This window comes from Pararge aegeria, chromosome Z (genome assembly GCF_905163445.1).
Source record: "Pararge aegeria chromosome Z, ilParAegt1.1, whole genome shotgun sequence".
NCBI classification, from domain to species: domain Eukaryota; kingdom Metazoa; phylum Arthropoda; class Insecta; order Lepidoptera; family Nymphalidae; genus Pararge; species Pararge aegeria.
In genome coordinates, this window is record NC_053208.1 from 12787394 (window position 1) to 12797848 (window position 10455).

At 35.0% G+C, this 10455-nt stretch overlaps 2 protein-coding genes across 2 annotated transcripts; one reads left to right on the forward strand and one right to left on the reverse strand.

Annotated features, from left to right (window-relative positions):
- Positions 1-303: 303 nt before the first annotated feature.
- On the reverse strand, positions 304-2327 carry LOC120636587. The gene has a single exon (XM_039908131.1). It carries the CDS (start codon positions 2154-2156, stop codon positions 1401-1403), a length of 756 nt encoding a protein of 251 aa, XP_039764065.1. The 5' UTR covers positions 2157-2327; the 3' UTR covers positions 304-1400.
- A 1263-nt stretch (positions 2328-3590) lies between these two features.
- On the forward strand, positions 3591-10026 carry LOC120636667 (solute carrier family 35 member C2). Its single transcript, XM_039908232.1, has 6 exons — positions 3591-3930; positions 4980-5267; positions 6161-6413; positions 7347-7513; positions 8834-9034; positions 9750-10026. The coding sequence occupies exons 1-6, from the start codon at positions 3745-3747 to the stop codon at positions 9867-9869; spliced, it is 1215 nt and encodes a 404-aa protein (XP_039764166.1). The 5' UTR covers positions 3591-3744; the 3' UTR covers positions 9870-10026.
- Positions 10027-10455: the final 429 nt, after the last annotated feature.

The window sequence follows — 10455 nt, forward strand, 5'->3', positions numbered from 1 at the left end:
AAAACGTTTCAATGGTGAATTAGTCGGTAGTGGTCTTAGCTAATGTTTGATTAAAATCGGTCCAACATGGCCGCTGCCACAAAATGGCGGATTACATATTTTTTTCACCATTCTCACAACATAGGTCAAAAAGGAAAGGGCTAAATTAGTACACTTTATTGAAAGTCGGCGGTTTTTAAATTTTTAATTTATTTACACGATTGTTACAATTATTATAAAATACTAGTCTAAACTAGATTTAAAAAAAAAAAATTATAAATAATATTTTCGATTACAAAATTGACTTAATTACTAATAATTTACCTAAAAACTATATTTCTTAGATAGATTTTCTCAAGCATATATATTATGTTGTTTTTATTTTGAGTACTATTCACTTTGAAGTTGTGTAAAGACAATATTATTTTTTTAGTATCCATAGGTAAAGTTTTAATCATAGCAGGGAATATTTCGACACAGATAATAACTATCCTCTTCTCTCAGATGCAAATATCTAAACATGTGTTTACAATGATTTTCTTATTTTGGTAGGATATATGATCTTGCGATTGTGTGATAGAATTGTGGGTAGTTAAAGGTAAGAATAGATACAAAATAATATTAACTTAAAGATTTTTAAGGGTCCATATTGCTAAACAGCACAACAAATGTACGAAATTAAGAATAAATTATTTAGCATAAAAAATATACAATGCCAGCTCTTGCCTGTGGCTCTGTACAGTTTTTTTTGTTTTCCATGAATACCGCGAGAACAGTTCATTTTCCCTGAATAAAAACCAGCCATGTGTTAATCCAGGGACTATACCCTGGATTATCTCCATTCCAAAATTCAGTCAAATTGGTACAGTAGTTTTGGCATGGCAAAAATCCATCCTTACAAACTTTCCCATTTATATTATTAGTAGGATATATAGTAATACATACCACCACATTAATTTATGTAGTAACATTTGTCTTATGATCTTGTCATATTTTGTGGAAAAACATGAATAAATTTTTTTTTGTTATTTTTAAAATGTTCAAATTAAATATTTTAATTATGCCTACTTGTGATAGTATTGGTACTCCATCAAAAGAAAAATAAATTAAAATGTGACTATAAAAAATGTAATTTCCTGTTACACTGCTCATACAAAAATATATTTAGCTGGAAATTAAGATCTTGAAAGATATCAATTTCAAGGGGTCTACTATGATTGAGTAGTTAATTTATCGTTATCTACATATGCCTCACTTACTATAGTGTTTTGTTGGGTTAAAACAAAAGACATGTCAATATTTTTATATAAGCTGGAACAAAGAGTCTATTATTCTTTCATTTTCACATACAAAAAGTATTATCATGAATTACTATTAATTGAAACAACAAAATGTTCAAACAAATGTGTAAACATTGTTTTTTACACAAACTTTGTAATGTCCATTGTAAATGTGCAAGACATCGTTGGTTTTCTTAAATTTTCTTTTATTATATCACTAGGTGATGGTGTACTGAAATCAAATCTCGCAATGTCTGTGGGATATTTTTCTGGAAAGTAAAGTGCTGGGACTGGTGTCAATTGTGATGTCAATACTTTACCAAATGAGGAACATTTGGCTAGTTTCACTTTTTCTTTCAATATATAGGATATATCTGTCATACAAGGCAGCAATGGCTCTGGAGTTTTAGTCCTCTGCGGTTTCCCCTCACAATCTGTAAAATTCAATTTAAATAAAGACTCGAAAGAGCTGCTGTTGCTGAGTGTTTCTTGTTCCTTTATTTGTGGCCTTGGATTGTAGGGTGTTTGGATGGCTTGTGTTAAGTCAATTAAGTAATTGTCCTCATCTTCTATTTGAAGTTTCTTCATTTCAGCTTCTAATTTAGCCTTTTCTTCTTCTTGTTGCTTTTTCTCTCTGGCTATAAGCATGTTGGCTACTTGTCTAGCCAGAATCGATTGGATTTCATTCTCGTTAGAGCTAAGAGTTGGTATGGGTATCCTTGGACGAGTGTGCATGGAAAGTAATGATTCCGAGGCGCTTCCATTGCGCAAACTGCTGAGAGACGGAATATTGAGCGAAGCTGTATTTGATGTTCCACCAGTGTCTTGTAAGCTTGTCTTAGAAAGATGACTGTCCACAAGTGCAAACAAAGAAGTGAACTCTGAGGAATCCGTCATTTTGTATGCATCAGTTAAGTATCGAATTTCAATTTAATACGATGTTAGTCTCGACTGTATTTCAATAAACCAATTATCAAACAGAGAAAAGATTCTTTCTTTAAAGAATTTAAGACTTTATTTTATTTATGACCAAATTACAAATACAAAATACATTTTTTTTTACTTTTATATAGCGCAAGCGGCTTTGGGTTCTAGTCTTTTAACAGCGAGTTGTTCAAAATTAAAATCCTTGATAGCAAAGGGCATAGACAAAGACAAAATTCTTGGCTTTAAGCCGTAGCGGCTAACGGCATAAGCTTTGCTATGGAGGGTAGAGGTACCTCTACCCTCCATAGCTTTGCTTACACTACTAACAACAAAGACAAACGTGTGCGTAGCTGTTTATTATTTTTTTTTGAGTTTGCTAGTGTTCCGCATCTGTGGCGGTTTTCGTGCACAAATCAAAAGATGTTCAACAACATCGTTTGCGTTGATTCAGAGCCACGCGCTTGTCAAGCAATCAAATCAAATGAAATAGTACGCGCAAGCTTGTGAGTGGCGGATGGATTTCACAATGTACTCTCTACTACTGAATATGAAAAACAGTAATGTTCAAATATCTCGAAGATTATCGATTTCAGCTCATACATGTAATTGTATAGCACAAAATTTGTTTAAAATTTGCTTCCCTATTATGCCTGCAAGGAACACTTCGAGTTACCAGTAACGCTGTATAGAAACTCGCATTACAAGAAAAAAAACCATATGCGGTACAATAATCATCATAATCATCTAGTAATGTTCTTGTATAATGTAAACATTAAAGAAACTCCCAAAAAATTATATAAAGTGAAAAATAACGTAATCGTATATCAAATAATCATTTTCGCTACTAAGTAGTAATAGTTTTTGTATGTAAAAGAAAAAAAATTATGATTTCATTTTTGTGTCCTAAAATTATCTTAACTTTTCTTACTGCTATGGCAGAAATTCAGTAACCACTTGTAAAGATTATTTTCAATAAATATTATTTCAGCTGATATAGAAGTCTAAAGTGTAATATTAAATAATCAAAACCTTCGATAAAACCCCGCTAGGAAAAGAAACGTCACTAATGAATGAGATAGCGATAAGTAGGCATTTTACTCATAGACCAAAGATTTATTAAGACTGCATTCTTCATACCATTTCATACTTCATTAACAATACCATTGTCCTGTTTCTATATTTTTATATTTTCTTTATTTGTATCTTATTATCTATGACGTACTACTAATTCTGTCACGGGCTTAAATAGGTGAGAATCCAAAACCTAGAATACGAAAGTTCTATTTATAAAAGAAGCTCTTTACCACAGACCTTAAAATCATGAAAAATAACCACAGACCTCTTGTCTATCATCTGTCATTACTAGTCGCATCTGTATTGCCTGTAAACATTTCCTATATTTATTTCACCTGGGCTGTGATTGTTTTTAAATTCACTAAAAATTATATTCAGTACTTACACTTACCTTAATATTTTTATAACTTAGTTAAAGCATTTTGCAAGCTGATATGCCATTGGGCGGTTTAGTAGAAGTAAGATCAAACGCCTTGCGCTCAGAATGCCAGGCGCAAAATATGAACAGCTGTCGATAAAAAATGATTCCGAAGAAGACGTGTTTACCAGCAAAACAAAAGGAAAATGGTCAGATGTATGCTTTCAAAAAGGCCTTCTTTCGTTAGGCTTAATATTACTGTATTTCTCATTGTCTATCGGACTAACTTTCTACCAAAGATGGCTTTTAAAGGTGAGCATATTTTAGTAGTAGATAAGACATTGTTCAACGTGTTAAAGAGATTAGTTGTTAATCCATAATAACGGAAGCCATAGTATACAAGGTTGTGTACTGGAGGGCTGTCGATTCTTACCTCAGAATCTTCACATCTCAAAGATAAAAATGAAAGTCAGAAACTTCTTTAATAAAACAGTCTGTTAAATGGCACTTTTGATACAAATGTTTAAATGGCAGTGAGATGGTGATAACTGTTTGTATACTTAACATTAAAGTTCTAAATGTGCTGTAGTGATTAGAAAAGGCCTACAACAAAGTTTCAGATCACTGATCTGGAACTTTGCCAATCTTCTTATTACCATCTAACATTGTCACTTAAAACTATTTAAAGATCAATCTAGCTAGAGCAAAAATTCATATAGAAGCTTATGTATTGTACACAAACTGTAGTTTCTAGATTTAAAATAGACTGTTCTTCTCCAGCTTATAGACTACTAGCAGTTTCCTAAAATGAAATAGGGTTTTGCCACAAAATTTAACTAAAATCTGCGGGATTGCCTGCACTTATTTCCAAAACATCTGAATCTATTCCGTAAATTATAAGGCCATTGTCAATACTTTACAATGGCAAATTTCGATTTCCTTGAGTTTTTTTTTTGTTCCAGTTCAAATTTTATTACAGTAGCTGGCTATGTGAGATAGAAGTATCAAAATAAATCTACCCATTTTACCCCAATAGAAGTAGATTTTGATTAAATATTTTCTGAACTAATATATATGCTTCAATGGAAACCAATTTTCTTAATTACAAGTATCAGCCTGACCAAAAATCAGCCTACACTTTCATGCCCTGTTGGTAAAATATTACCAAGAAGGTAATATTCAAAAAATGTTGATGTACTTGTACTAGCCTAAATACAAATTTCAGTGTCTCTAACTTCAAAAACCTGACTCTCCTATTAACTTCCATCCTGTTTATCCCATTAGGGGTAGATTTATTATACAAAAATTTTAATATTATCTAGATATTAAGGTTATCTATCTTATTTGAGGTTCTGTTTTAGGAGTTTCACTACCCCTTGACTGTGGTTATGTACCATTTGGTTGTGAAATGGATGCTCTCAGTTTTGGTACGGATGGTACTGTATTTAATAACTGGAAAACCTCAGTTAATGCTGCAGTTTGTAACATGTTTGCGGTCTGTTGGACCTACAGGTCTTGCTAGCGGGATAGATGTTGGTTTTTCGAATTGGGGTCTAGAACTTGTGACAATTTCGCTTTACACTATGACCAAATCTACAACAATTATTTTTATTCTGGGATTTGCCATAGTTCTGGGACTAGAGAAAAAGGTAATTTTTTTATTGCTCTTATTTTTCTTTATGATTGAATTTAATGAACCTTGATTGCAATTTGACATATTATCTGGAGAAGCTTGCCCAGGTACTTTCCTAGCTTTACTAAAATTATATATTCTTACCATGTTAGACCTCATTATACCAAGATATCATAAAAAAGCTTATAGGATAACTGCTAGCATATTTGAATAAACAAACATGTAATGATCAGTTATAATCTATTTTTCTGTAGTGACCTAGCTGCCACTGCTAAATTCTTGCTTTTTTTCCTTGATAACATAAAATGTTTTGTAACGGCAGTTTGTTAATTACCATTTTAGCAATTATGGCACTTATTTGTATGATCATGTGCAATGCCAAAATATTTAATTGATGATATATTTGGCTTAATTCATTTTATACCTATTAGGCTGTAAGCTTAAGTGGCAATAGGCGTGGCACATAGCTCATAGAACCGCAGGGTGATTACTTATCTCGCGACAGGTTTGCGACAGGCGTAAATCTTGAAATCACTGCTGTCAAACGTCACTTTTCCATACAATAAATAAACAAAAGTGATGTTTGACAGTAGTGATTGTAAGATTTGGACGAAGAGATGGACGTTGGGGTCCCAAGGTGCTGGAAGTGCAGCCCCACACTGGCGTAGCGTTAGTCGACCCCCAACCAGGTGGACAGACGACATCAAGCGCGTTGAAGGGAGCAGCTGGACACAAGCAGCACAAAAACGGAATTCAGAACTTCCTTCAAAAGACCTAGCTGCTAGTCCAGCAGTATAAGTCTATCGGTTTATATAATGACGATGATGATACCTTTATCACTTTGAGTGATTACACTGAGTTTTACATGTGTTTGCATGAAGGATTAAAAATATAATTATTAATTTTCAGTCATGGTCATTAGTTGGAATCGTCCTCATGATATCAGCTGGACTGATCATGTTTACTTACAAAGCGACACAGTTCAACCTTCTCGGTTTCAACTTGCTGCTGCTCGCATCTTTTGCTGCTGGTCTTAGGTGGACGTTTGCACAATTGCTAATGCAGAAATCGAAATTGGGTCTGCATAATCCAGTAGATATGGTGTTTCATGTACAACCGTGGATGTTCCTGTCGTTACTTCCTTTCATGATTATGTTTGAAGGTAAGAAGCCTAAAAATGTTTTTAGGCGTAAAACGTGCCAACAAACATTAAACTAAAATTTAACGTACATATTGGCGCTAGATTCGTTTTTATCATCTGTATAAGTCTAGATTTAAATGTGGTTAAGAAAAGCATACCTATCTATTATATTTTTTTTCGTCTTACAAGCTCGGGGATAGTAAATATAAATAATAAATATACTACGACAATACACACATCGCCATCTAGCCCCAAAGTGAGCGTAGCTTGTGTTATGGGTACTAAGATAACTGATGAATAATATACATAAATGCTTATAATATATAGATAAACACACAGACGCTGAAAATAAATCATGTTCATCACACAAATATTGTCCAGTTGTGGGAATCGAACCCACGGTCTTGGGCTCAGAAAGCAGGGTCGCTGCCCACTGCGCCAATCGGCCGTCAAATGCGGGGATGCTTCTCATACTGTTCTAAATCCACTCGTGATAGTCATTTATATCCGCTAGTCTGAAAAAGTAATTAGTTTAACCATAGCGCGGCATAGGACTTTCAACCATAAAGTGGCAACGCAAAAAGTATGTATGACTCAATAGTTGGAATTAGTATTCAACTAACAGTTTTTCTGTCGTTTATAAAATTATAAATACAAAATTTATTTCTGCCAGAGGTTGCCTATAAGAGATTGCTTGCAGCAATAAGGCCGCCTTTGCATGCCTACAATTCTTGTTCTGTTGCTTATTCTATATTTTATGTATTTTTCGATGTTTGTGTGCAATAAGGTATTTCTTCTTCTTCTTCTTATTTCAAGTTACCTACGCACACTGTTGACACGTCAAGTAATTTTGTCTGACTACCACCAGTTTGAAGTATCGCGCCTAACGCTTAAATGTGTTATGCCCTCGCGGCCCATGAAAAGTAGCGTCCATGAAGTTTATACATTTTTCAGGATTCAAGTGTATCGATTACGTGCTGAGATTACCGCAAGAGGAGTTAATGCCGACCTTACTGAAAGTGTCTGTTGGGGCAACGATAGCTTTCGCGATGGAGATAAGCGAGTTCTTGGTCGTTACTTACACATCTAGTCTGACGTTGTCCATCGCGGGAATATTTAAGGTAAGATGTTGTTTTATTACGGGCGAATCAAAACTGAACCGTCAAAGCAAACTGATTATAATTAATAGTCGAACATCTAAAACATCTGACCCTAGAACCACAGTAGTAGTAGAAACTCTTGCGACAGATATCGTTCGGGGAAGTACCTACTACCGCCATGTTTATTTATGCTGCCAAGCAGTATTGCAGCAATATCTCCGGTCTGAAAGGCGTGGTTGCTGGTGTAAAGACGTGGTTGCTGGTGTAAAGGCGCGGTTGCTGGTGTAAAGGCGTGGTTGCTGGTGTAAAGGCGTGGTTGCTGGTGTAAAGGCGTGGTTGCTGGTGTAAAGGCGCGGTTGCTGGTGTAAAGGCGTGGTTGCTGGTGTAAAGGCTGGGTTGCTGGTGTAATTACAGGCCGATTAATCTTAACACCTACGCCTCAGGTTGACACAGGACGGCACGTTGCAGGAAGAGTTCAAAATGAAACTTCGCACGATTAATTATTTTATGAGGGAGGACATAGGATACTTTTTATCCCGAAATTCAGCTCAGATCCTTTGGGAGAGGGGATGAAAGTGTCTGACGATTTAAGACCATAACTCAGTCAAATGAAGATCAATTTAAATAATTATTTACTACTGGATAAGCTATACCATCAGTTTAGTTTTAATTTTTGTATAGATATGATGAATATGATTTGAGATGGAGGACGTAACTCCTCACCCCCCACAAACCCCTGACTTGTGGCTTAACGATACGAATACATGAAGTGTCACATTTATTATCACTTCAGTGCTAGAACTAAATAAAAAACTTTAGAAATTGTCTTGGTTAACCTTTAGCATACAAATCAACTATGCGATTTTAGTAAATTCTGTGACATTACAATTCTTTGTTAGTGAAAGCAGCTGAGATTGATTGATACCAAATTATCAAATTCCCAAATACAGCGACCCATCCATTTACTGACCTGGCAACGTTGCTTACCCAGCGCTATCGACCTATATGTAAAGCTGCTGTTAAGCCACACATTAGCCAAGAATTTAAAGTTTTTTAAATAAGGCAAAGCGGGAGTAGGTCATTGAAACAGGCATTCGCGATTCGCAATGTTTACGTGATTGAAGGTTTTTAATCGTAGAATTAAACCTTGGAGGCTTAATTCCACGATTTAAAACCTTCAATGAGCAAGAACAGATATTTTGTTCGCCCATACCTCATTTGTTCGTTTAAATATGTTGAAATACTAGGTGTACTTAATTTCATAGGTCTGTGTATTTGGCACTTCATGTACTATTGAAAAAACTTTATGTAATATAATCAAGTTATTTTTAAAATTTTCAGGAAATGTGCATTCTAGTGTTAGCAGTGGAGGTTAGCGGCGATTTACTTAGCTCCGTCAACGTAGTCGGCCTGGCGTTGTGTCTATTGGGCATCATTGGCCACATAGTCCACAAGATTCTGTTCATAAAGTCGGTCGCTGGGACAGTGCATGCAATCGATTTTGAAGATAATACAGACAGACCACGCAAACCAAAATCCAAGGTATGGTAGAAGTTACCTAGATTGTCAACTTTTGGTATCCCTAGAGTTCAGGATGGCAGGCAATATAAAAATAAAAGTAATGAAAAAAACTGAGAAACGAACTTAAGATGTAAAATCTATGACGCTTATCACAATACTCCATTCTTATGAAAGTGCGGAAAGAAGTTGTAAAACACAATCTCATTCTGGTTTTATGTTTTATTTTTTTAATTTTTCATTTTAGAAAAATTATAGTAAATTAAAAAGAACGGAAAAGTAAAAATCACTAGTCCAAAAATCCAACTTTCCACTATTGGAATCTAGTCAAAAATGTGACGAACGTCAAATTTAAAATAACGTAACATTTTAATTGAACAAAATTTTATTTAATAAAATATCACAAGAAACAAAAAAAACAGGATATTAACTTCTTGTGCGTAACATCTGCTCGCATTTCTTTTTAAAAAAGTAGTATATGCTATTATTTGTTAGATCCTTTTTTTTGGTAAAATAAGCATCTTAATGCGGAGGAGCGAAACGTACGTAGAGAGCTTATTCTAGAAGATCTGTTTGGTGTGGAATGTAGAGATAGAAGAAGTTTTAAATATCACCATACTGATTTTCCTAGTGTTCGCGAATTATAGAAAATGAAGCTAAATATTAATTTTATAACATGTAATTTCGCAAACTATGGCCTGTTTTTTTTCACATAGACAATATTTATTTGTATTTGTAGGAAGAACACCATGAGCCTTTACTGGAAACTCATAAATGGCAGAACGCGGCGAGCGAAGACAGTGATTTCGATTCCAACGTTGTCTTATTCGAAGTGTTGCAAAGGAGGGATGGTAGATAGAGTGTTAAGCGTTCCCCACACTAAGGCGGTTGCGGTTGCGGTCAGTTGTGGCAGGAAGTAGTATATACTGTACGGAAAACTTCAAATACGCGCGGTCAGGATGCACGTACTACATGCGGCCCCACCTAATGACGCCTACCTTCCAACTATGTATATGTCTTGAAATAGATATAAATACTATATATACCATTTTTTAACTGTTTATGGAGTTAGAGCAAAAACCGGCGAACCAAAGTGTAATATGAACCACTACATAGTTTTTACATTACGTTTATTGTATTTGGCTTCTTGTTCTAATTTTGTTTAATTATTTTTTGTTATAGCTGCAATAGGAATATAGATTGTAAACATTTCCACTCTACTTAATATCGGTTCATCATCAAATATACAGCTTGCTGTCAAACAGGCGTATGGATAGACAGACGGACAGGGCAAGCGTAGTAATTGGGTACAGCTGGCATCCTTCTGTTAACGAACTCTCAAAACTACATCAGCCACATGCTATGCATGGAATCCCTGCGAAAGCAGACCGCACGCCACCGTGCTAGTGTTAGCCAAAGTAACCGCGCGGTTCGACCGCGTTCGC

Bases quoted from the DNA above. Each gene is read 5' to 3' on its own strand.
- LOC120636667 (XM_039908232.1), top strand. From the start codon at position 3,745: ATGCCAGGCGCAAAATATGAACAGCTGTCGATAAAAAATGATTCCGAA. The intron at 3,931-4,979 runs GTGAGCATATTT...GTTCTGTTTTAG, and splicing joins ACCAAAGATGGCTTTTAAAG to GAGTTTCACTACCCCTTGAC. The intron at 5,268-6,160 runs GTAATTTTTTTA...ATTAATTTTCAG, and splicing joins TTCTGGGACTAGAGAAAAAG to TCATGGTCATTAGTTGGAAT.
- LOC120636587 (XM_039908131.1), bottom strand. From the start codon at position 2,156: ATGACGGATTCCTCAGAGTTCACTTCTTTGTTTGCACTTGTGGACAGT.